General features: G+C 37.2%; 1 protein-coding gene across 5 annotated transcripts in view; it reads right to left on the bottom strand.

Annotated features, from left to right (window-relative positions):
• Positions 1 to 27,690, bottom strand: part of PPP4R4 (protein phosphatase 4 regulatory subunit 4) — a 103,869-nt gene that overhangs the window by 31,995 nt on the left and 44,184 nt on the right. For 2 of the 5 annotated variants that reach the window (XM_018066382.1, XM_018066383.1), the window contains 12 exons: positions 22,248 to 22,351; positions 18,905 to 19,052; positions 18,339 to 18,412; positions 16,534 to 16,640; positions 15,345 to 15,452; positions 14,334 to 14,455; positions 11,698 to 11,820; positions 10,403 to 10,572; positions 9,442 to 9,561; positions 6,590 to 6,667; positions 5,667 to 5,750; positions 4,908 to 5,090 (listed from right to left, as the gene is read on the bottom strand). In XM_018066382.1, coding sequence (XP_017921871.1) covers positions 4,908 to 5,090; positions 5,667 to 5,750; positions 6,590 to 6,667; positions 9,442 to 9,561; positions 10,403 to 10,572; positions 11,698 to 11,820; positions 14,334 to 14,455; positions 15,345 to 15,452; positions 16,534 to 16,640; positions 18,339 to 18,412; positions 18,905 to 19,052; positions 22,248 to 22,351 — 1,421 coding nt within the window. Of the gene's footprint in view, positions 1 to 4,907; positions 5,091 to 5,666; positions 5,751 to 6,589; positions 6,668 to 9,441; positions 9,562 to 10,402; positions 10,573 to 11,697; positions 11,821 to 14,333; positions 14,456 to 15,344; positions 15,453 to 16,533; positions 16,641 to 18,338; positions 18,413 to 18,904; positions 19,053 to 20,912; positions 21,743 to 22,247; positions 22,352 to 27,690 lie in introns of those variants that run through there. The other 3 variants (XM_018066380.1, XM_018066384.1, XM_018066381.1) reach the window with 3 other exon arrangements.

Here is a 27,690-nt window from a genome sequence, read left to right as displayed (position 1 = left end):
ATGCAAAAGTAGGAAGTCAAGAAACACCTGGAGTAACAGGCAAATTTGGCCTTGGAATACGGAATGAAGCAGGGCAAAGACTAATAGAGTTTTGCCAAGAAAATGCGCTGGTCATAGCAAACATCCTCTTCCAACAACACAAGAGAAGGCTCTATACATGGACATCACCAGATGATCAACACTGATATCAAACTGATTACATTCTTTGCAGCCAAAGATGAAGCTCTATTCAGTCAACAAAAACAAGACCAGGAGCTGACTGTGGCTCAGATCATGAACTCCTTATTGCCAAATTCCAACTTAAATTGAAGAAAGTAGGGAAAACCACTAGACCACTCAGGTATAACCTAAATCAAATCCCTTATGATATACAGTGGAAGTAAGAAATAGATTTAAGGGACTAGATCTGATAGATAGAGTGCTTGATGAACTATGGACAGAGGTTCATGACATTGTACAGGAGACAGGGATCAAGACCATCCCCATGGAAAAGAAATGCAAAAGAGCCAAATGGCTGTCTGAGGATCCCTTACAAATAGCTGTGAAAAGAAGAGAAGCGAAAAGCAAAGGAGAAATGGAAAAGATAGAAGCATCTGAATGCAGAGTTCCAAAGAATAGCAAGAAAAGATAAGAAAGCCTTCCTCAGCGATCAATGCAAAGAAATAGAGGAAAACAAGAGTATGGGAAAGACTAGAGATCTCTTCAAGAAAATTAGAGACACCAAGGGAACATTTCATGCAAAGATGGGCTCAATAAAGGACAGAAATGGTATGGACCTAACAGAAGCAGAAGATATTAAGAAGAGGTGGCAAGAATACACAGAAAAACTGTATAAAAAAGATCTTCATGACCCAGATAATCACGATGGTGTGATCACTCACCTAGAGCCAGACATCCTGGAATGTGAAGTCAAGTGGGCCTTAGAAAGCATCACTATGAACAAAGCTAGTGGAGGTGATGGAATTCCAGTTGAGCTATTTCAAATCCTGAAAGATGATGCTGTGAAATTGCTGCACTCAATATGCCAGCAAATTTGGAAAACTCAGCAGTGGCCACAGGACTGGAAAAGGTCAGTTTTCATTCCAATCCCAAAGAAAGGCAATGTCAAAGAATGCTCAAACTACTGCACAGTTTTACTCATCTCACATGCTAGTAAAGTAATGCGCAAAATTCCCCAAGCCAGGCTTCAGCAATACGTGAACTGTGAACTCCCTGATGTTCAAGCTGGTTTTAGAAAAGGCAGAGGAACCAGAGATCAAATGGCCAACATCTGCTGCATCACGGAAAAAGCAAGAGAGTTCCAGAAAAACATCTACTTCTGCTTTATTGACTATGCCAAAGCCTTTGACTGTGTGGATCACAAGAAACTGTGGAAAATTCTGAAACAGATGGGAATACCAGACCACCTGACCTGCCTCTTGAGAAACCTGTATGCAGGTCAGGAAGCAACAGTTAGAACTGGACATGGAACAATAGACTGGGTCCAAATAGGAAAAGGAGTACGTCAAGGCTGTATATTGTCACCCTGCTTATTTAACTTCTATGCAGAGGACATCATGAGAAACGCTGGTCTGGAAGAAGCAAAAGCTGGAATCAAGATTGCCAGGAGAAATAGCAATAACCTCAGATATGCAGATGACACCACCCTTATGGCAGAAAGTGAAGAGGAACTAAAAAGCCTCTTGAGGAAAGTGAAAGTGGAAAGTGAAAAAGTTGGCTTAAAGCTCAACATTCAGAAAATGAAGATCATGGCATCTGGTCCCAACACTTCATGGGAAATAGATGGGGAAACAGTGGAAAGTGTCAGACTTTATTTTTGGGGGCTCCAAAATCATTGCAGGTGACTGTAGCCATGAAATTAAAAGACGCCTACTCCTTGGAAGAAAAATTATGACCAACCTAGACAGCATATTCAAAAGCAGAGACATTACTCCGCAAACAAAGGTCCGTCTAGTCAAGGCTATGGTTTTTCCAGTGGTAATGTATGGATGTGAGAGTTGGACTGTGAAGAAGGCTGAGTGCCGAAGAATTGATGCTTTTGAACTGTGGTGTTGGAGAAGACTCTTGAGAGTCCCTTAGACTGCAAGGAGATCCAACCAGTCCATTCTGAAGGAGATCAGCCCTGGGATTTCTTTGGAGGGAATGATGCTAAAGCTGAAACTCCAGTACTTTGGCCACCTCATGCGAAGAGTTGACTCATTGGAAAAGACTGATGCTGGGAGGGATTGGGGGCAGGAGGAGAAGGGGACGACAGGGATGAGATGGCTGGATGGCATCACTGACTCGATGGACATGAGTCTGAGTGATCTCCGGGAGTTGGTGATGGACAGGGAAGCCCGGTGTGCTGCGATTCATGGGGTCGCAAAGACTTGGACACGACTGAGCGACTGAACTGAACTGAACTGAGGCTATGTATAGATCTTACTTGGATCCTATAGGGAATAAAACAACTATCACACCCATTTGGGGGATAATTGGTAAGCTTTGATATGAATTTTAAATGATATTAAAGATAATTGTTCATTTTGTCAAATGTAGTATTTGTAACATGATTATATAGGACAATGTCCTTTTCTAGAGATGAACACTGAAATGCTTAGAGATAAAATATGACATCTATAACTTAAACTTTTTATCACAATGAAATGGAAAAGGCAAATATGGCAAAATGTTAATAACTGTTAAATCAGGGTGATGGGTTCATGAGAGTTCATTGTAGTGTTTTCTCTGCCTTCATGCATCTTTAAATTTTTTTCATTACAGAAGTAGGAAAAAAAGTTAGTTGATGTCATTCCTCTACTCCAAAACCTTCCAAAGCCTTCCCCTGCATAACAGAATATAATCACCGTTCTACATCATGGCTTTTGAGCACCTGTGTGCTGTGGGCCCAAAGACCTCTCCAAGCTCATCTCTAACAACCGCCACAGTGGCTTCCTTGCTGACCTTCATAAAACCAAGCATACCCTGAATCACATCTTCGCATTTCCTCTTCCCTTTGTCGGGATCACCTGTGCTTCAGACCTCCACACGGCCACTCCCTTACTTGGTCCAAGCCTCTTGATCAGAGAGGGCTTTTTCCTGACCACGACATCCACAGTACCCTCCATCACTTTCTTCCCCTCTACCCTGTGTTTTAGTTCTTCCTTATACTTTTCATCCCTGGTGTTCAGTGCACTGGGTTGGCCAAAATTTCATTCGGGTTTTTTTTGTAACATCTTAAACAGAAACCTGAATGAAATTTTTGCCAACCCAATATGTGTGTGTTGTCTGTCTCCAACAGAACTTAAAGTTCTGTGAGAACAGATCCTTTATCTTTTCAGTCACTAACAGTACATGGCACATTGTAAGTGCTCAATAAATTTTATTAAGTGAATGAATGAATGAATATTATGACCATGAAATATGGAACTAAAAATATAAACCTTTTTTTCCAGAAGACACTGAAATGAAATATGTCTTTATTTGATCATGGAAAATGTGCTATAGTAAATCATATATCTCTTTTAAGTGTAGAATTACCTCCTTGCAAAAGAAAACAAAGCAAACCCCTCAGACTTGAAAGTATGTTGTTCACACTATGGTGTAAATTATTTCTCTTTCCTGATACGAGAGGCTAAAACTATGGAATAATTTTGTATACTTATTAGCTTTATAAACACAAAGATGACTTCTTAGTAATTAGGTTGAGACAAACAATTAAGATCAAGCTTCACAGGACTTATCACCTCCTGTTAATACATTTTATTTTATTATTTATCACTTCCCATACCATCACCTCTTTAGAACTCAAGGTCCATTAGAGCAAGAATCTGTCTTGTTCACACCCAGATCCCCAGCTCTCAGAACAGTGCGTGAAACACAGCAAACAGAAGCTAACTGTTGAATAAAGTCATCAATAAATTCTGCTTGACTTTATGTGAAATTTTCTATGTGTTGCATTCATGCATTATCCTCTGATAAGAAGTTATTTTTGCCAGTATCACTTTTTAAGATGACTACACCTATAAAACAACTTTCAACCCCTAGGCTTTGCTTTGATACATGAAACAAACTTCAAGCAGAGGTGTTAGCATATGATATACGCCTATCGTTTTTTAGTTAAGTTATAAAATGACACCAGTAATGTCATTTTTTTCCCTCTTTTTAATCTTTGAAGCTAAAACTGATTTGGGGTTTTCGAGATGGCTGCTAGATTTCACTACTTCCCCCCCTTTTTTTGAGAACAATGAGAATTCAAAGTACTCTTTAAAAAATAGTTTCTAACACATACACATTACGTGGAACTTTTGTAAACTTGAAAAAACGGTAGTAGGATGTTATAGTGAACATATAATCAAACTGCAGGTTAAATGATCCTCTGGGAATTTTAAGAAAAAAAGGCAGACAATTTACTCTATGGGGAAATTTGAGTACAAGCCTTTCTTTCCCCCTGCTTTTGACTCTAATTTTGAGGTTATCCACAGCAGGGCACCCATGTTTTTTCTATAAATGTTATCTGTTACAAGGTAAAAGAAAAAGAAGCCAAAAAAAGAGAAAGAAAGCAAACTAATATTAAGGGGTTTAAGGAATACTCTTAGGTAAGGTGAGAGAGCACAGCTGAGGCCATGACACACGGAAGGTGCACATCAGAGCGGAAGTCACTGTGCAGTGGAGACTCCTGCCGATCTCCCCCGGAGCACTGTACCAAGCGTGAAGCGAGTGTGTTGACACTCTCCCCGTGCATCCCTCTCTTCAGCTGGGTAGCTGATCAAAAGGAGAACCCGGTGAGGAAGCAAAGGTAACAACATCCTCTAGGCAGAAGGGCATGAATGGAGCTTGCTATTCTATTTCAAGAATGTGGAGAATTTGGTTAATTCCAAAATGTGCTCCAGTTCAAGAAAAAATCAGATAAGAGGCATTGGGCTCACATTTGTCATCATGATTGTGAACATTCTTTGTAAGAAACGATAATAGATCTGATCACTTGATATGACTTGTGGCAGACAGGCGTATTTCTGGAGCAGCTTCTCATGAGTTCTCCACTTTAAGGAGGCTGCAGCTCGCTGCTCAGCAGCTGTGAGAGCTGGAACCAAGTCAGGCAGAGATGATAACTGAAGAAGAAAACACATCAAGAGAATCAAAGATAATTAAATACATCAGCTGCAGCACTCAGCCAAATTATTCAGACTTACAATACACCGGGGAAGGGAAAACTCTTAATCATTTCCGAACTTAGGAGGCATTACAGTTGTCACAGGGAGGTAATTATTCAGTAAAATCAAATATTTTTTTAAATCTATAAGTAAAATTTATGATTCCTGACAACAAAACTTTGAAAGAGACAAATTCATAGCTCTTCCGTATTCTATTTCACCATCAACAAACTTTGATATTCTAAATTCCTACCCTTTGTCCTCACTAGTTGCTATTCTTGCAATAACAATTAATGCTAATAAAAACTGAAAATATGAAAGTAAACCCCAAGGACAGTAAATAAAGATTGTGGTAAGAAAGGTAGAGGAAATTCAAGCTGTCATAACTCCAAAAGACTTTTACTAAGCCCGTCCAGGTGGCCAGCACTGCGTTAAGCATTTTTCATACATTCTTTGATTGATTCATCTCAACACCTCTGCAGAGTAAGGTCACCCATACAAGATCCGGAAGCTCTTTTGATCCATGGGATTCACCTTATTTTCTTGAACACTGCTCTCCCCACCAGTAGACATCAGTTCCAGAATCTCTGGAAGATGATCTATGAGAGCATCTAGTACCTGTTAACAGAGATATTGATTACCCTTCTAGTGATGGCTGTTTTTTTCTAATCTTAGATCAATTAACTCGCCAATTTCTACACAGAAATAGTGGGTAGTTACCAAAGAGCATTTTGGGGGTTTCTAATCTCCTGCTCTATCATCTTTCTGCTGCAAAGTCTTAGAAACATAATCAACTACCTTGGTCAAACTACTTTTGAAAGGAGTTTAGTATGTCTGCCTCTTGATAGTATTCAAATAGTTTTGATGCGAGACAGCCTAACAACATCCTTAAAACTGCCTCCCAACTTTTGAAAAACAGTTTAATTCGGACAACACCCTCAGAGATGTCTCACGTTGAGGAGCTGAGCTTTGGCAAGCCAGCAGTTGTTTGAGTGATTAGGATATACTAGATAAAGCATCAAAATTAAGTGTTCCAGAGGCTCCACAATGCTAAGGGAAATAAAAAGATATAAAATGTGATTGATATATGACCACAATTGTGTAAAACTTAAAAAACCTTTATATAGAGAAAACAGAAAATGAAAACATACAAGAAAATATTAAATAGAAACAGTGATTAGAACTAAAAGTACTCTTTTGTCTGTCTACTTTTTGGCATTTCCAAAGTTTTCCATAACATAACAAATACATATATATTTTTTAAAACTTAATTTTTTTTTTATAATAGACCTTCCCAATCTCTAGTCTATGACACAGTCATTCATCAGTTACAAGCTTCCGGGACTAGTCAGCTATTAGAATTCATGAATTCCCAAGAAGCAGGAAAATAAAAAAGGCATTGATATACTCAAACCTGATATAAAAGAAGTAAAAAACAAACAGTAAGAAGATATTACCTCCAATGATTCATCTTGCAACAATGTTATTAGTTCTTTATGTATTAAATATACTCCAGAATTCAGAAGTTTAGATACCTAAAATATAGCAATAAAGTCTCTCAGATTTGAGATTACTAGACATATAAAGGTTATAACAACAATTAAAAAAAAAAAATCCCTGTCAGATTTACTTTCAAAATGAGACTTGGTTACAACATAAATATAAAATTAGATTTCTAGAAAAAATTACTTGCATACCTAATTAGCTTTTCCATCTGCATCTTAACATGCTAGAGTGTGTGAACACATGAGGGTAGGGAAGCGCACAGGTGGGGGTGGGAGGTGTAGAAGAATGGATTTATCAATCGTAAGTTTCCTATCACAAGCAGTAACGAGCCCATGGGTGCCTATAGTTCCTATTTTAGTCTTTAGAGCAGCCAACAGGGTCTTTCAAGAGAGCGAAGCCAGGGGAGCACTCGTCCTGGTTTAGAGCTCCCTGAGGGCACAAGTTCTGCTGAAGGCCAGCAGTCACACAGGGACAGAGCAAACTCCTAAGCCAGCAAAACTTCAAAGACTTTTCTAATCAAAGACTTCAATCAGCAAGAGAGGAGTTCGGAGTTGTTGTTCAGTCGCTAAGTTGTGTCCAACTCTGCAACAGGCCAGGTTCCCCTGTACTTCACAGTCTCCCGGAGTTTACTCAAACTCATGTCTACTGAGTCGGTGATGTCATCCAACCATCTCATCCATTGTCGCCCACTTCTTCTGCCCTCAATCTTTCCCTGATGCTGGGAAAGGATAATCTTAAGTCTAGACTAATCCAGCTCCTTAAAGAACCACTTTTTCCCCCTCCAGACAAGCAATGGTGAAAATCTACAATGGTATATTCACCAGGTTCCACTTTACCTTTAAGTATTTTTTTTAAACATACTAGGTTTGAGTAAGCTTTAATTGAACAGGGAGCTCCTGATAAAGAAGGTATTTCAAAAATCTTTGCTCTACAAGGTTGTTTTTGATTTGAAAGTATTTTGAAAATACTTTCTCAAAAACAAGAATAAACTTGGACCATACTAGAGTAATTATCAGAATCCAATAATAACATTGTCAGGAAAATTTAAATCCACCAGTGTATTTTCATTATTTAAAAGGATAAACCTACATTAAGCACCCATTTATGGAGTCAAATATCATCTTAACCCACCACCATGGTATGATTGGGTGAATACAGAAACTAGCCCCCCAGCAAATAGCTAAACCAATGATTTCCAAACTCACTTCTATCAGTGAAATATTCTTGTATATATATTTCAACACGCCTATTTCTATGGTGCTAACACATTATGTCCACTATAAAACATAAATAAAAATAAAACAGTAAAGGCATGAGATAAAATAAACTTAAGTAGAAACTCTCATATTGCATAAATACTGCTTTCTCAGCCTCTAATCTCATGCAACCATCTCATGAACCAATCTAGACAAATACAAGTATGCAGGGCAGCAACCAAGCATAAATGCCTTAATACACATAACAGATAAGTAGCTCACTCAGCCAGCTAGTGCCCTCTGCCATTTCTCCTCCTCCAAAACCATATTCCTATATGTGTATTTACAAAGATGACTTAATTGTTCAACAATGAATTATTTTAATTAATTGTACCATTTAAAGGGAATCTTTCTTGGACTTTGTACACAGAACATTCATTTAATTCACACCAGAAAAAAACAAGCAATGACTATCGTTCAATAGGCAAGAGTCTAAAGCAACATTTCTAATGCTGCTATGGATATCCTACATAGTTTTAGCTAATCTAACAATGCTTTGAACACAGTTCAAGGAAGGAGATACAATATTCTCAGTGAGAAGAATATTACTATAAAGGAAATAAATATTTTATTAAGCCACTAATATTTTTTAAATTTCTTTTTTAAAATTTTATCTTTTGGCTGCACCCCAAGGCATGTGAGATCTTAGTTCCCCCACTGGGAAACAAACCCATGCCCCCTGCATCGGCAGCATGGAGTCTTAACCACTGGATCATGAAGGAAGTCCCAAGCCCCTCAGATATTTTTATGTGACAGTCCTGAAGTCGACAAATTATAGCTTATCCATGTTTACGGCAATGATGGCACGCATCTACTTCCTACAATCACTCAAGAAACATGCCCTAAATTTCAGCCTCAAGGTTTAAGAAGTTAATTACATTTGTCATAAAATTTAAATTCACTTCTGTGGGACTTCCCTGGTGATCCAGGGGTTAAGACTCTGTACTTCCACTTCAAGGGGCATGAGTTCATTTCCTGGTTGGTGAACTAAGTTTCCCACATGTCCCTCAGCAAGGTAAAAAAAAATATCCACTTTGGCTCTGACACTATGAAGAGTTGTCAAAACAGCTAAATATATAAGCTGTGCTCACAAAATATGAACCATGTATGGTAAAAGCCACAAATTTAAATAAATACTCTCTCAATTTTCCATTTGTTCTCAAGTTCTTGAGTTTAGGTGCAATGCTAAATATAAACATTATAAAGCATTATAAAACCGATTTTACTTCCAGATCTACAACAGCCATATTCATACCACAATGTCTGGCTTAAAGTAAGAGAGAGTATAATTTAAGACAGGATATACTGAATGAATGGATTAATACATGATAAATGAATGTAACATCTGTATGTAAATGAATTCTGTAAACACTCTAAACAGAACTACGAGAATTTTTCCAAATTTAGGATTAGAATATGAAAGAGATATGGAGCCAATATATTTTAATAAATCTGAAAACAAAAGTGTACAATGTATCAGAAACTCATCTGGTACACATAAGCAAAAAACAACAAATGTAAAGTAGTTATCACTTTTTCAGACTTACTTCATAAAAGCAAATAGCAATAGTGTATCTGACTGGTACTTCGGGGTCATGACAAAGGCAGAAGAATGTAGAATAGAGTTCCATGTGGAAGTTTTTGGGATCAACAAAAACAATCATGGCCTGGTGGAGGTGGAAGAAGATGAGTTTCGAAGAGAAAAACATGTGTCAATAACAATATCATAGTCATTTCACTTAAATTGAAATCATGTTCTGAATCATAATTTAGTTAGAAATCATATTTGGAAGATCCAAATACATGCACATAATTCTAACATATATGCTTCTACTGCTGCTGCCAAGTTGCTTCAGTCGTGTCCGACTCTGTGCGACCTCACAGACGGCAGCCCACCAGGCTCCCCCATCCCTGGGATTCTCCAGGCAAGAATACTGGAGTGGGTTGCCATTTCCTTCTCCAATGCATGTAAGTTAAAGTGAAGTCTCTCAGTTGTGTCCGACTCCTAGTGACCTCATGGACTGCAGCCCACCAGGCTCCTCCGTCCATGGGATTTTCCAGGCAAGAGTACTGGAGTGGGTTGCCATTGCCTTCTCCCACAATAAACCATAATTGTGTAAAATAACCTGATTTGTATACTATTCCTAAGTAAAGTCTACATTACCCTCTCCTTATCTCACTCTTTTCCTCCTAAGCAACCTGACCCCTACCCCAAATGCAGGTGTCAGATTCCTAAAAAAGTCTGGAGGAAAGCTATGAAAAAATGAGGAGGCATGCAGGTTTGTGGAAGAAACCAGCCAACCGGTTCAGAGAAATACTTTCACTGCCAGCTTTATGGTCCAAAATGTAGAGTGACATATATACATACAGACAAATATAAATTACACCAATATATACCAGACATAATGCTAACTAATAAGTTTCAAATATGGCAACAGTTTTCAATGTCATCTATTCATATATTTTATAATTAAAATGTGCAGCCACTACAAATGTATCATGTATTACCGGAAAGTTATAAGCACAGTTCTTCCGTACTGAAATATATTTCTTCTCCTGCTCTAAGATTTGGGGTGGTATCTGGTTTTCATTGTGTCCATTTTCTTGTTGCAAACCCAATGTACAAAGTTTCTTATAAAACTCCAAAAATCTCAAGTGTTGATCTGGAGTAAAAATTCCTAAAACACATGTAAAACCTTTGATCAACATTTTATTTGAAAACAAAAATTAAAGAGAGAAAAGCAAAGTGCAGTAAAAACATAATTAGAATCAGATATTTAAACTAATGGTTGGAAATCATAAGTAAAAGTAATAATGAGGAAAAAGTAACTACTGTGAAGAAATCTAGTGAGTCTTTACCTTATGTTAATTTTAATAATATTTTGATTTTAATTTTTACAGTATAAACTGTGTGATGCAGGAATTACTTGCATTAATTTCTGCAGCATGTACCACAGTATATACCACTAATGAATAATTATAATAATAATATACCAGCCATTATTACTATTTATTTCTGGTAAATATTTTTAAAGTTGCCTACAGAAAAGACTTGCACATATGTCTGCAGAGAAGGAGCTTAAAAATGGGATCTGAGGGAATTCTCTGGTGGTCAAGTGGTTACGACTTGGCACTTCCACTGCCAGGGACCTGAGTCTGATCCTTGGTTGAGGAACTAAGATCCCAGGAGCTGTGTGGCATAGCAAAAAAAAAAAGCCCCAAATATGAAATACAGCAAAATAAACCCAAAATACTTTTGATCAATGACTGGTTCCATATTCATATACTATCTTAGAGAGCTAGTAACTCGACAAATATTGCAATACTTTTTCAATAGTCTATTGAAAGCCTACAATCTACATAAAAATATTTTTTGCTATGCTAGATTGTTACAATTAATGCTTACATTATTTTAATAAGAGAGAACTGAGTAATACATTTAAAATGCCAAGAGTTACAGGTATTATTCTACATTCTAATTTGAACTGCTTATGTGATCTATTAATCATTCAAAAAAATTAATAAGGGTATACTTACTATGTACCAATAGTTAATATACCTAAACTTCTATGATCAAATGTCAACTAATATAAAAGATAAGATATTCAGAAATTTAAAGGCCTATGCCTACTTCACTCCTCCATTGTTCTTTTACATAGGTTCTATCAGTGAAAAAGTCATTAAGATGTTACACACTTATAGGGTAGGCTTTACAACCTACTGAAGAGCTGCAGTTTAGGGGCTAAGGTAAAAGAAAAAGGAAAAATTGTCTGCAATCTTGACATTGTTAGCACATATCATACCATATAATCCATGGCATAGTTTTCCTAAATGGAAAGATAAAGAAATAAGAATTGATTCATCTGCTTTGAAAGATTTTTCACAAAATGATTTCACTACGGGAAGTATAGTTTGACTTCTGTCATCTGAAAAACAAGAATAAAACACAGTTTAGATCCAGTTGCCCACACTGCAAATGTGCAAATTACTGTGTACACACAAATTTCGGAAAGAAAAATTACTATGTTAGCCTCAGAGTAACAGAAACTATCTGACAGCAATGATGATGGACATATGAAACAAAGAGGAAGTGAGAAGTGAGTGGAAATCATCAAGAACCTTAGTCATGCTAAAGAGTCTGCGGGCTCCCCTTGCGGTTCAGTGGTAAAGAACCCTCCTGCCAATGCAGGAGTTGCGGGTTTGATCCCTGGGTCCAAAAGATCCCCTGGAGAAGGCAATAGCAACCCACTCCAGTATTCTTGCTTACTGTTAGCATTCTTATAGTCATGTAGACTCATACCGTGCTGCATTTTATCATTTTATTTTTGATATATTTTAAAAGTTAGTTCATATTACATTCTGTATAATGAACGTCTTCACTTTTACTTCTTCTGTGACTCTTTTTAAAAAACTTCTTTTGAGTTTTTGCTTCTTTGAGTGTTTGCTTACTCATAAGTTTCTGATATTAACAATATTTCAGTTTTGATTTCAAATACTCCCTGAATTTCCCACAGTTCTCTTAAACTTTCAGGACAGAATCACTACTTTATTATGGTCAAATCAGTCAATCCTAAAGGAAATCAACCCTGAATATTCATTGGAAGGACTGATGCTGAAGCTCCAATATTTTGGCCACCTTATGCGAACAGCTGACTCAGTGGAAAAGACCCTGATGCTGGGAAAGATCAAAGGCAAGAGAAGAAGGTGGCAGCAGAAGATGAGATGGTTAGATAGCATCACCGACTCAAAGAACATGAATTTGAACAAACTTCGGGAGATAGTGAAGGACAGAGGATACTGGTATGTTGCCGTCCATGGCATCGCAGAGACAAACATGACTTAGCAACTGAACAACAACAAAATTAAGGGTGTGACAACACTAAGTAAAATTTTGTAACAGGATTATTGGTATTATTATTACTGCTATTATTATCATCACATTTCAGCACCACATCTATTGTTTTTACTAAATAACATTCATCCAACATTTACTGAATTTCTTAGAGAACAAACATTAACAGAAATAGAAAAGTGAATGATAAGTGGTTTCTGAACTTATGAAATTCAGACCAGCAAAGAAATCAAGCCCCCCAAATATCAGAAGACAATGTGATCATTATTTAAATGGTTAGTATAAGGCAGAAGTCTGCAACTGTTTTTGCAAATATTCTAGGCTTTGTAGTTTATCTGTCACAAGTACTCAACTCTGTCACTTTGGCACAAAATAGCTAGAGACAATACAGAAACAGATGAGCGTGGCTGCATTCCAATAAGCTCTGTTTATACAATGGGTGGCAGCGGGATTTGACCCATAGTTTGCCAAGGCCTGGTATAAAGGGATTTAGAAGTTGTCAGCAAGGACACTGGATCTGAACTAGGCATTGAAGGAGAAGCAATTGGCTAGGAGGGAAATAGAGGGAAGAGTGAAAAAAGAGAACATGGAAAGCCTAGAGGTGGAAAGAATTTGGTATGCTAAAAAAATGGCGAGTGGGGTTAGAGCACCAGAGCCAAGAGAAGCAGGAAAGAATGGCAGGAAATATAGCCAGGAACACATGTTAAGACGGATCTGTGACAGCTGAGTGTGTGGCAGGAAAGGTCCCAGATCAGAGATGATCTCTGGCTTTAGCTTGGAGGCCTAGGGGTACCCCATTATTAAGAAACAGACAGTCATTCATTCGCTTCTCAGGTACTGCTGTTTTTAGTCCTCTGGTGCACCACATGGCTTAAATTATTATTCTGTAACATCCACACAACACAGTTGTCCACATTGCAATAATTGTTAAGAGATTTTCCTAACTCAGTTAAAACATTGTTAATCCTACAATTACACAATAGTGTTTTGCACCTGAGTACTTGACATCTGTCCTTTCAAATTACACCCTACCAAAATAGTCAATTTGCATGGATAAAACTAATGTCCAACATTCGTTAAGAATCTAGTCACATACTCACAAGAGCAACTAATCATCTCGCTGATTTGATCTGCATAACACAAAGAAACACCTCCTTACCGATTCCCACCCAAATACCCCGCCCAGACTTCTCTTCTTGCGACCAGGAGATTTCTAGCATTAAAATATAAAATAGAGGAAACTAATATTGATATTGCTTCAGTCAAGATCTGTCTTAGGGTCAGTTAGTTGAGCAAATTAAAAGCTAACCCACCAACCCAAATTCTTATTAGCTCTCCATACTAGTCAGTTACATGCTGATGAGAGGAGAGAGAGAGGTAGGGAATATACACCACCACCAGGTGCAAGGAGGGGAAAAGTGGCAGCAGAGAAAGTACTCAGAGAGGAAGGACCACAGCAAGAGAGAGGGGAAGGGACGCCTCACTCTCATCAGGAAGACTGACAATACTGCAGCAAGCTTCCTCCTCTACTAGTGACACAGAACAGGAAAACAAAATGCTTTTGGAAGCAAAGCTAAGGAGACTCACCTGTATCAAATATGTCGAGCAGATTAACCAAAGTTTCAAAGGCTGCCAGCCGCACACTGCTGCCTTCATCCCTAGAAAGTTCTATTAATTCAGGGAGCACCACGCTTTTGGTAAGTTCTGTCCTGCACAATAAGCAACAGAAGAAAACAAATCAAATCAATAAATTTTTGGTAAGAATGTGATTAAGGATTAGTTGCTGAGCTGCATGCTGCATAAAACAGGAAAAATCATGAGGATATGGCTCCTGCTTTCTGGAAGCTTGCAGTCTGGCTAGAAAAGAATGACAGTTTAAATATAAGAAATATCCATGGTAATTGCATCATTACTTTTATAGCTAACAGTAGCTGCTCAAGATAAACTCACTAAGTGAATGTATTTCTGTGACAACTAACATGGTTGAACAATGAGGCTGAATATATGTGTATTTCTTTTATTTCATTTGTATTCACTTGTATTTCTTCTTTATGAAGCATAATATTCATTTTCTTTGCTCATTTGCAGTTTCATAAAAGTTCAGTGGAAATAAGGCATCACTGTGGACCTACATGTATGATGCAAACATTTTCCCTCTTCATTAGTTCCTCTCAGCATACTGGATTATAGGCGAGGAATTCTTTCAGGAAGTAGATACAAGGTGTATACTGCCCAAACTAGTCGATTTATGAGACTCATTCTCTTGTCTCACAGCCAGAAGTATACGGGATAGAAGTCGAAGGACAGCCCGATCCTATTACCTTTGTAGGAGTCCATATTTACCAGTTTAGATGCTGGTAATTACAATCTAACCCTGTCATGATGTCAAAAGGGGGTAAAATATACAAACAAAAAGGTGAATGAAATAAGCAAGCTTCACTTTTATCTCTCTTAATACAAACACATCAGAAGGTACTTACCATGATCACTTTTAAAGATCATAAAAAGTTTAGTTCTTCAAATAAATGCCTGTTCTCATGGAATACAGAACAGGATACACATGTCTGATAATCCAGAAACAAAAATGTGACAACTTACCCAATGCCCTGAGCTATATTTTCTAATTGCCGACACATGCAAGATCGAACTTCATATTCTACATCTTGACAGAGTGATTTTACCAAGGGAAGTATTTCTCTTTTAATGCTAAGAGAGAGAAGAAAGAAACACACAAATAAGTATTATAGAGTAATTAATATTTTCAAGAAATTATCCTTAAAATCTTAGCTTAATAACAACATACTTTAATATAGAGCTTTATAGTTTCCAAACCAGTCAATCCTAAAGGAAATCAATTCTGAATATTCACTGGAAGGACTGATTTTAAAGCTGAAGCTTCAGTACTTTGGCCACCTGATGCAAAGAGCAAAAGACCCTGATGCTAGGAAAGACTGAGAACAAGAGGAAAAGAGGGCAACAGAGGATGAGATGGTTGGATGGCATCATTGACTCAGTGGATATGAGTTTGAGCAAACTCAGGAGAAACTGAAGGACAGGGAAGCCTGGCGTGCTACAGTGCATGGGCTGGCAGAGTCAGACATGACTGAGCGACTGAACAACAACAGTTTACAATGTATATTTATATATGTGATTACATTTGCATGTTAACAGCTACTTTGATGACGGCAGAATCTTTTAAAAATAAGGGTTAATTTGGAATTGGCAGCTAAAACATCTTAGCTAGATAAAAGCCTATGGCCAAATGGACTATCTGATTCCAGCAGCCATCAACCAAAATATTCTTCAATTTAATATCTCACTTTTGCATCATAATTACATAACATTCCATTCTTTCCACTTGGTATTTGTCATCTATGCAGAGAGTAGCAAATAAATTATAAACAATCTCCATAAAACCTCAAAGTAAGATAAATTATTCAACACAATGAATTCATAGCAATAATGGAAAAGAGCAGAAATCTATCTTTACATCATATTTATCAATTTTTAAAGACTATAAGATAATATCATGCTATCCTCAAAACTACACTAGGTACATGATGGAAATAACTAATAAGAAAAAAAGAGTTACCCTTACTGATTTTGAAAAGCCAAATCAAGAAGAAATGCATCTGAACAGATTTCAGAGACTTCTATATTTATAAATTTGACTCAGTTAAACTGTATACAGTATGGAGTAGTACAAATATAATTATTAAACATATAATCATTAAACATTTTAAATCAATTTAATAAAGTAAACAAAAAATTATGTACAAATACTCACGCAAGGGCATCAAATTTGTTGGTCAATTTTCCCAAAATTTTACAACTAACTAAACGAGACTGGACTGTTTGGGAAAGTTGTGCCTTGGAAACGAGTGGATTCAAAATCTAAAGAGAAAAGATTTAGAGAACAAATTAACAAAACTTTATATATTCCTGATATTAACGTCAGCTATTTTGTTCAAAGAACATTTTAATATCCTAAATATTTTTTACAGAACCTCAGTTACATTTTGAGGTCCATGGTTGTTCATCACCTGGATCACTACACTTTCTGGATTATTAAGAATGATGATAAATCAAGCAATCAAAAATAATCAGGCACAAAAAATTCAATTGAGGCTTATGGTGAATTCTTTAATGATCTGTATGTACATATAGGGATGAAACATTCACTTTTTCAAAAGAAAAAAGCAGTTAATTGTTAGATACTGTGAAATTTGTTTTTGTTCCATATAGATTAATTTTTATATTTGTCCTCATGGGAAACAGATGGGGAAATAGTGTCAGACTTAATTTTTTTGGGCTCCAAAATCACTGCAGATGGTGACTGCAGCCATGAAATTAAAAGACACTTACTCCTTGGAAGGAAAGTTATAACTAACCTAGATAGCATATTCAAAAGCAGAGACATTACTTTGCCGACTAAGGTCCGTCTAGTCAAGGCTATGGTTTTTCCTGTGGTCATGTATGGATGTGAGAGCTGGACTATAAAGAAAGTGGAGTGCCGAAGAATTGATGCTTTTGAACTGTGATGTTGGAGAAGACTCTTGAGAGTCCCTTGGACTGCAAGGAGATCCAACCAGTCCATCCTAAAGGAGATCAGTCCCGGGTGTTCTTTGGAAGGACTGATGCTAAAGCTGAAACTCCAGTACTTTGGCCACCTCATGTGAAGAGTTGACTCATTGGAAAAGACTCTGATGCTGGGAGGGATTGGGGGCAGGAGGAGAAGGGGGAGACCGAGGATGAGATGGCTGGATGGCATCACCGACTCAATGGACGTGAGTCTGAGTGAACTCCACAAGATGGTGATGGACAGGGAGGCCTGGTGTGCTGCAATTCATGGGGTCACAAAGATTTGGACACGACTGAGAGACTGAACTGAACTGAAACAAAACATTGTAACTTCAGGGACTCCCCTGGTGGCCCAGTGGTTAAGACTCTGTGCTCCTAATGCAGGGGGCCAGAGTCAGGGAATTAGATCCCACCTGCCACAACCAAAACCCAGCACAGCCAAATAAATATATAAACTTAACTGAAATGCTAACATGAATTTTCTCATATTATTAGTCTGAAGTTTTAAGAATATTAATGCCTTCTAACCCAATAATTCCATTTTGGGGGAAGTTACAGTTAAGGAAATTGTCCAAAAAATAGGAAAAGCTCTACAGAAATGTTCATTATTGCCTTACTTTGATAATAAAACACTGAAAACAGGCTTAAGTATTTCATAAGTAAGTCAAATATTTATAGCTACTACCAAATGAGTGATATGAGGAAATAATAAAGAAAATAATGCTAAATGAAAAACATGTATAAATTTATTATGATCACTAACATGTCAAACAGCACCATATACAGGGAAAAAATTCTGAAATGAAAATACATTAGAATGATAAAAGTAGCAAAGTACAGAATCATGATTTTTCTTCCTTCTATATTCTCTACTACTCAAATTTTCTATAATGAATATGTGCTGCTTTCAGAGTAGGAAATAACTCTATTCTTTTTGAAATACCATTTTTATCAAAAAACAAAAACCTTTAGAGTAACTTATATATTAAAATATATATATAAAAGTTTTACCTCATGCCTTAGGGTATCTTTGGGCAATACGTCTATCACAGACAGAAGAGTTTCCAGCCATGCGTTGCTGACACCTGAATGACAAAGACAAAACATAAGTTAACTATCTCACAAATTCAGTTTCAACTTAACCATTAATATTTTCAACAAACTTTAATTATAAAATAGCAATAATTATCTTTATTGCTACTGTAAGTAGTTTCTCTGCTTTTCTGTCTTAGCCAATATCTGGTAAACATTGATATTTTTAAAAATAATATCAAGGTGTTATCTTTAACCCAAAGTGTACTTTTTTCTTATACTATAATACTATAAATCTAAGTGTTGTATAAGAAGCAAATCTAAGAAGAAAGCATAAACTATGGGTCTTCAGGCTTCAAACGGCACTGAATTTTATGGATTGGTTCAAAATGAGCCATCATCAATTTTAGTCACACCACTGACCAACTAACTCAGGGAGAACGGCCTCACTCAATTATGGTCATCAGACTACCATGACTCAAAGATCCCAGCCACATATGAGCAACAATAAGCACATGGAGGATGAAGCATGCCAGGCCCCTGACCTGCGTCCCTGTGCTCCAGGTGCAGCAGGATGACTTGGAGGAAGGAGTGGGCATATGTATGAACTGACACCGATTCGTCCTGTAGGATGGTCAAAAACGACACTGCGGCCGTTAACTGCATTTCCACCCCTGCAACATGCAGGGCTTCCTGTATAATCAGAAAGAGTTTGCTATTACATAGATGAGAGATCAGAAGTTATAATTTTTTAAAAATCCAAGGTCATAGAAACCAAACAGTCATATTCTACAGAATAACTATATATGACCTTTAAGGATAGGTACTTCTTCCTAATACTTTATTTAAGAAAACTACATTAATCTGCTCCTGATTGTTTAACTCATTAGACAACATAAAGTTTTAAATGTCTTAGATAATTTATAACACTCCATTGTTTTACTGCATAAAAATCATAAAAAGTACATACACCTTTAGATAATAGGATTGGCATTTTTAACAGATCTCAGTTTCTGTTTTTCTATTTGTATTGTACAGTTTGCCACCCCCCGAAAACAATAATGCCAAAACTTAGACAATTGTGTGTTTTTATTACTTGTATTTCTGCCTCAAAAAATAAATATTATGCATTTTACTATAAAAAAGGAATACACTTATGATTGTGAAAATGTATTTTCCCCTTTAAACAAGTGACAAGAACACAAATTACTATGAAGCAAACTGTTTTAAAAAAGGAATATTGCTTAATATAAGAATGTTTTTAAAAATTAGTTATATTCATAACCATCTCCACTCACCTTTTAAAGTCAAAGTCTACATTAGAATAGTTTAACACATCAAAGAGTAAAACAAAAGAAAACCTATCTTTTATATAAACCTCACCAAGGTCTCATCTGTATTTCTCTAGAATACTATGTAGGTGTGCATAACATAAATATAGCCAAAAGCATTACTCTGTTTAATCAATTATGGTAACTACTGAAATTTCCCCTGTATGCCTATTTTTATAACTAATAAACTTGGTAGAACAATGTGGAACTCGCATCCATAAAACAAAGTTTCATATCTGTGATGTTAGGAAAATTAGTCTTTCTGCATTATTTCCTAATATATAAAACATAGATATGGCTTCATCTTCTTAAAGATTTGATTTAAATCATTTACACAGAAGTTTTATGACTTACCAACTTGTGCAAACTGAGCATTTACATAATGACCACTGTATATCCAACTGTCTCCTCTACAGCACCCTTGGATATCTGGTAAGAGTCTCATCACCTGAACCCATCTCTCCCCAAAACCTGTTCCTCCTCCTATCTTCTCCAACTCAGTAAACAATACAGGATGACTCTGTTCTTCCAACTTTCAACCCCAAAACTCTGGAGTCACCCTTAACTCCTCTCAGTTGCTTACTTCCCATAATCAAATGAGCAGTGAATCCTGCCCCAAATCTGACCATCAATCACCTTTATCACTACCATGCTGGTCCAAGCCACCATCACCTCCAGCCTGAATTACTCCAATAACCTGCTAATCAGTGTCTGATTCTGTCACTGTGTCTCTATTATCCATTCTTTACAGCAGCCAGAGAGATTCTTCTAAAGTCAGATCATGTCACTTTTCCACTCAAAACTCTCCAGTGGTTTTCCAACCCACTCAGAGGAAAAGTCAAAACCTTTTCAATGACTTACAAAGATCTGCTCCCAATTTCCTCTTTTCCCAAATTTCCATGCAGTTGGCTCTCTCAACTCCCTCAGGCCTCCACTCTCATCACCTTTTCAGCGAGCCATTCCCTGATGATCCTATTGTAAACTGAAAGCCACCCCTCCGCCCCAGCCCTCACCATGACCCAACTGGGTTGATCATCACCATTATCCAACATACAACAGTCATTTGTTTACAGTCTATCTCCCACATCTAGAACACAATTCTGCATCATGACTGCAGAATTTTTTTTGTCTGATTTTGTCTGATTCACTACTGTATCCCCAACTCCTACAGCACATAGCAGGCATTCAGTGAGTAATTGCTGGATGACTGAATATCTCTTACCCTTTCACCTAAACTTCCTGCTCTTGTGGCTCTCTCCCTTCACACACTTTGTCCACATCTCCTAAAAGGTGGCTTCAAGAGATTTTGAAGTGAGTCCTAAAGATTAGGGATTGGGAGAATTAGATATAAGGCAAAGTAAAAATGGATCATATAGAAATGCATTCTCAATTCTCTATCATGTCAGTATGGAGATGTTCCTGCCATTTTTCCTACCCCAGTGTCTCTGTAACTGTGATTTAGACCATGTACCCAGAGTCCTTAATTCAGCATGGTGGGGCCACTGCCAGGCATCAGACTAGGAGATAACATTGTCATTCTACAGCAGCAGGGAAAGACGCAGAACTGTCAAGCATCTTGCTCAAGGCCAGCACGCTTGTCATCGGCAGCTCTAAGACCTAAGCTTTGTTGGCCTATTGCCAAAGCCAAGGATTGAATTCTTCCTCGCAGACTCTGCACTCCTCGTCACCATTTACTAAGGCATGGCTTACTTCAACCCTGAGTCTGTAGGTGGTAGTGTCAGAGACTTGGCAGATGCCTACATGGTGGGGTTCATTCCCAGAAAACTAATCACATATTAGAGTGGCTGATTTCTGTTGCATTTTGTTTTAAACTTTTGTACCACACACACACACATGTCATTTCACAAGTTTTTTTCAATTATGTATCTTAAGAGTTCCAGGCTGAAAAGAAAAAGAGAAGCAATGATAAGGTATAAAGCAGAGTAGCAACTGGTCTCTGAAATAACCCTCCAACATCCCCTTCTCATACTGTTTCCCAAAAAGAACATTTGCTCCAAACTAAGAATTCTGGATTTGGAAAACACTTCTAGAAGATTTGATGTGGCCAGGATACATCACTTACAGGTTTCAGAAGGCACAGCTTTTATTTAGAAACAGAAAGCACTTTGCAAAGTAATATTTAAATAAATTGTGAAGGCCACAGTGTGCGTTCCAGTTCACATGAGTCTGCTGTTTTAAGTTCCAAGAGATGTGATTCTGCCCCTCTTAAAGTCATTAAAGTCCTGGGTTTTGGACGTGTGCGAACTTTATGCAAAGGAGGAACAGGAGGAGTTCTCCAACTTCACATCTTCTTACTGTATTACTTAGTCTTGACTCCCGCAGCAACATATGCCCCAACTATTTTGCATTTAATTTTCGAAAAATCCTCAAGTCTTATCAGGATTTGGGTTTTTCTCTTGTTGTGCTGACTTCAACATCTGGGACTGTCCACTGTTAAGAAACCAGCACAGACTAAGAGACTTCATCAATGCTAAAATTCAATTGATTTCTAAACATATTTTTCTGAAACACAATACAATAAGAATGTGATACTTACCAGTTCCTGTTTCTCCTCCACAGAGTCACACCCTCTGGGCAAACATAGTGAGATCCATACTCTCTGGGTAAATAAGTGTGCATCCTCATGGACCTTGGAAGACACTGAAAAGTAAATTCCTCTATTGCTTAAGTGCATGCCTTAATGCCAGTTACTGTTCCTCTTACATACTATCATGTGGCTGGCATTCCAACTCAAATTCCTCAAAAATGAAATAAGACATTTTATAAATGAGTGAATCGTACACTTTCAAATTTAAAAAAAAACAAGTCCCACTCAAGGAAGGAAAATGTACTAGACACTTCTGTGTTTCAATTCAGTTTTTAGTTAGCATGAATGCTGCAAGAAAGCATTTTGTAGACAACATAATACAGTCCTTGCAGAGAAGGAAACTGCTGCCTCCAATAAACCCACATCATATGCATCCAGAAGGCCTTTCTCTTTACAATACACAACACAGAGAAGCATAAATAAATCATTGGCTTATTCCAAAAGAGCAAATATTTTGGGTCCATGTATTTGGAAACTAAACTTTTAAAATAAAACTGATAAACATATCTACTGTAAAGACTGCTGTTATAGGTAAAGGAATCCTAAAATTACAAAGTATCTTTGTATATTTTTAGAGATAACATCACTGATTATTTTGAAATTAAATAATAGGGAGTTAAACATGAAAATACTAACCTGGGACAGATATTAAAATACTAACCTAGTATTTATATTTTATATTAAAATATAAACCTATGACATATAAAATATCTGGGGTTCTGAGAGTCACAGTATGGGAATTTTTAGTACTTAACAGTAATAGTGAACAACTCTTTTTACTATATAATTATACTATTTATAAAAGACTTTACAACTGATTTAAATATGAATAATTGGAACGCCAACCCTGAAATATCTTTAACAATTTAACTACAGTATCTCATTCATTCCCTGATCACTCACTGCCATGTTCCACACTTACATGAAGGATGGGGAGAACTAGTTGAGAGTATCAAAAATCAAATTCTGAGAGGGGAAAATAAAGAAGAGGTGGCAGACAGGAATAAAAAGGGTGTGTGTTACCCTTCTTTTAATCTGTTTCAGTGATCAGCAAGGTTCATGAGGAGGTACACATAAAAATATCAGAAGATATCTTTCCAGAAAAGGAAACACCTGTACCAACAGAAACTATCACTTGATGACTGCAAGCATTCAATGGAGTATTCAGCCATGCATAAACACCAGAACACCCAAAGAGATCAGTGCACTTCAAGACCATGGTTCTGAAACTGAACTTGGAGCTGGAACAACTCTGTCATTTTTCACACATAATAAATCAGACTCATCAGAAATTTCATGATTTACACTCGAACTGTAAATAAAAATTTAAAACACTGCAAAAAAAGGATGTGCCCATTTCAAAGAAATAACTAATGGATACAAGAGCTATAAATAACCATTTCAAATGTTCCACTTTATTAAACATTTTTTTGAAAAAAGAAATTATAAACGGTTTACAGGGGGAGATGGCACTGGAAAGTGTGACACGTTTCTATAAGCAAGTAATGCCTTCTTTTCTCTCTAGTCAGTCACTTTCCCCTTCTATCCTAATCGCTAAGCCAATGAAAGTCTAATTTTGATAATATAATTTTAATTTCAGTCACAGCTATTTATTAAGTTGCTGTTGCTATTTAGTTGCTCAGTGGTGTTTGACTCTTTGCGATCCCATGGATGGCAGCCCACCAGGCTCCTCTGTCCATGGGATTTCCCAGGCAAGAATACTGGAGCGGGTTGCCATTTCCTTTTCCAGGGGATCTTCCCAACCCAGGGATCGAACCTGCATTTCCCACTAAGCAGGAGGATTCTTTACCACTGAGCCACCAGGAAACTCCTATTTATTAAGTGCCAACATCACACTAAATATTCTGAGAAACTGGAGAAAAGTCAAAGACATGTTTTCCTACCTTGGAGGGGCTGCTATTGATGATATACATGCCAATATGGAAACATATCCATTTAGCTACAGCCAAGGGGCTGAAGACATAGCGCAGAGCAGGGCTAGCAATGTATCTGGTCGTCCTGTAAGTACGCACTCTCATTTGATTCTTTCTGCTGAAATTCCCTATATGTCCATGCACATCACTGTGAGGAAGTGGGTAGTTCCCTGTTCCCCAGTAAGAATCAACAAACAGTCACACCTGCATCACCAGGTTCTCTCCAGCCTCCTACCCTGCCCAAGGGGGCGTGTGGCAAAGAGCCCACAAGTGAGTGCCAAGTTCCCTTGTGTCTGGAGCTCTGAGCTATTCCAAACGGATAGCAATCTTTAAAAACTTTGAAACAGTTTAGCTGATTTTTCCTAACAGTTTTATCTGGTGGCCACTTCTTTCTCTGAAACTCTTGTCAAAAGTCAGCATCCTTGTGTCCCATTGCTCTTCAGAGAGCTCTTCTGAATAGAGTTCACTTGTTTCTTTGTGACCACTTCCGATGGGCTTGAGAAAAGTTACGATCATGTGAGTTTTGTGAACACAAGCCATTATTGTTAGAACGGGAATGATGCTTTCCTGCACGTACCTAAGTAGAAGTGGATGAGACTGTTTTGTTTCTGAGCCCTGAATATTCCTTACTCTCTTACAAGCTTAACAATATATTTATTTTATTTTTTAAGCATGTACACCCGTGGCTGATTCATGTCAATGTATGGCAAAACCAATACAGTACTGTAAAGCAAAATAAAGTAAAAATAAAAATTAAAAAAATAAAATAAAATAAAATTAACCATACATTTAAAAGAATGCTTGTGAGACCTCATCGAGAGTGTCAAGATGTTCTGATATGGGAACGTTTTCTAGGCTATCTACCTCAACAAACTACCAAAAGGCTAGTAAATCCATACAGTTTTAAATCAAACAAAGACCTTTATTATGGTGCAATATGTGAATATCCTCTTAGTTTTATAATTTTGCAAGGATTGTAGATAAACATATCCATAAATTATCCTTTCTATCATCCAAATGCCTAAAGTCAGAAACCATATTCAAGTAGTAATGGTGGTCCCATTATCACAGAAATAAAAGATTTTCTAATTAAGAGATTCAGAAGTTCCAGCTCATTTTTACTGTAGGCAGGATAAAAATAACAAATGATTGAATGACTAAGAAATTCAAGTGAGAACACTTGAATTTATCATACTGAAAGGCAGTATTTTTAGATCTATTAAGAATGCTAGCTTGTGTGATTTTTATATATGCCCAGAAAACAACTATATTTACAGTCAATGTTTTCACTGAATTTACTACTATCGTCAAAGAATTAATGATGTTACTCTATTTTGTCTTTATGGATATACATAAAAAGATATAACACAGATATTATTTTCAGAATGCATTGTGGTCAGTGTACTTTTATTTTTGAGCTATAAACCAGAGAAGAGTCATTTTATACCATCTGTCTATGCTCTCTAAATCCTTTGGTTAATCCTACATCTTTTTTTTTTTCTTAGTGAACTGGAAGAATAAGTTACACAATTTTATGCTTCCTTTCCTGTAAAAACTCCTCATAAGACCAATTCTGACCCTGATAAATTTTCTCCATCAATCTGACATTACAGGAATAACTTCACCTTACTTCACATCAGAGTGTCCTTAAATGCTTAGCCTGTCAGCAGAGACCTACTCTATTGTGGGCTTTTTATGACCTGCAGGGAGTCTGGAACATCATGTTCTGCTTACTATGTAGAACTGTGTTGCCTTTACAAAACCCTTCTTTTTTCAAGAACTTAACTTTTAACTTTTCTCAGAAAACATCACTGGCAGTGAGGAAGACAAGTACTTTTATTTTTGAAGTACAAACCAAAGGAAAAGGCAACTTGTATCATCTCTGTGCTCTTTAACTCCTTTAGTTAAGACTATTTCTTTTTTTCTTGGTGTATGGTAAGAATAAATTATATAATTGCATGCTTAAGCAAAATATTATAGTTGAACAGAATTTTTTCAGCCTAGGTTTTCTCAACTGTCAAACAAGAATAAATATATGGCATGGAATTGTTAAGAAGTTTAAGAGGATGTATCTAAACTGCTGAGAACAAGGCCTGGCCCACAGGGAGGGTTCTTCACTTTATTATCTTGGTTATCCACATTTCTGTACCACTTGAAACAGAACTTAAAGAGTAGGTAAATCTTTCAGTAACAAACATATTTATTTACATAGCAAAGGTTGTCTATAAAAAAATTTTAATAAAATCTTTTAAATCTACTTTTATTCAGTAGATATAAAATACTCAAATAATCACATTGGGAGAAACTTATGAGAAAAGTAGAAGTGATAAGTCTTTTCAGAATCAAAAGATGGGGGTACCACATATACTGATCTTAAATAATCAAGTTTCATATGATTAAGTCTACTTTATCTCTTCCTTAATATGTATCTTTCTCCCACTCCTCCCCGCAAAAAAGGTCTCCCTAGAAATGTCAGTCAGCACTGTATCACTTCACTGATGGACTGTTTATACTTCTCATCCAAGAATACCATTAGTGGTTCAGGCCAATGTGTCATTGATCTTTCAGGTAGACACTTACTGTCTCAGAATATTAAGCTCAATCAATGCTCATTTTAAAATTATTTTTGAGTGCCTATTTTTGCCAAGTACTGTTCTACGTTCTGGGGAGAGAGTGATAAATCAGACTGACAAGACTTCTGTCCTGATGGAAGAAACAGAAAAGAATGGTAGGTGAGGTAGAAAGTTAGTCAGGGTCATTTTAGAGAATGGTAAGGAGTTTTATTCTATCTGAAATGAGAAGTTACTTGTATTACTTTCCTCTATGTGCATGCTCAGTTGCTCAGTTGTGTCCAACTCCTTGCAGCCCCATGGACTATAGGCTGCCAGGCTCCTCTGTCCATGGGATTGTCCAGACAAGAATACTGGGCTGCCGTTTCTTACTCCAAGGAATTGTCCCAACCCAGGGATCGAATCCAAGTCTTCTGCATCTCCTACAACTGGCAGGTGGATTCTTTACCATTGAGCCACTTTCCTAGGGTTGGTATGATAAATTAGCACAAACTGAAAGGCCTAGAAATGTATTCCCTCACCGTTCTGGAGGCCATTAGTCCTAATGAGTATCACTCAGTCAAAATCAAATTGTTGGCAAGGCCACACTCCCCTCTAGGCAGGATCAGGCACTTGCCTCTTCCAGCTTCTAGCAGTTGTTGGCTTTCTTTGGCTGGTGGCCACATCACTGCAGCTCCTGCCTCTGTCTTCACGCTGCTTCCTCCTCCAGGTCTGGGTCAAACCTCCCTCTGCATGTGCTGGCATTTAGGGCCCACCCCAATAATCCAGGATAATCTCCCTCAGTCAAGAACCTTACCCACATCTATAAAAGCTCTTTTTCTAAAGAAAGTGACATGTATAGTTCCGGGATGTGGTAGGAACTGTTCTGCCTACCACACCACTTCAGCA

The sequence above is a fragment of the Capra hircus genome, chromosome 21 (assembly GCF_001704415.2).
Source record: "Capra hircus breed San Clemente chromosome 21, ASM170441v1, whole genome shotgun sequence".
NCBI lineage: Eukaryota > Metazoa > Chordata > Mammalia > Artiodactyla > Bovidae > Capra > Capra hircus.
This window is presented reverse-complemented; position numbering and strand designations above follow the sequence as displayed.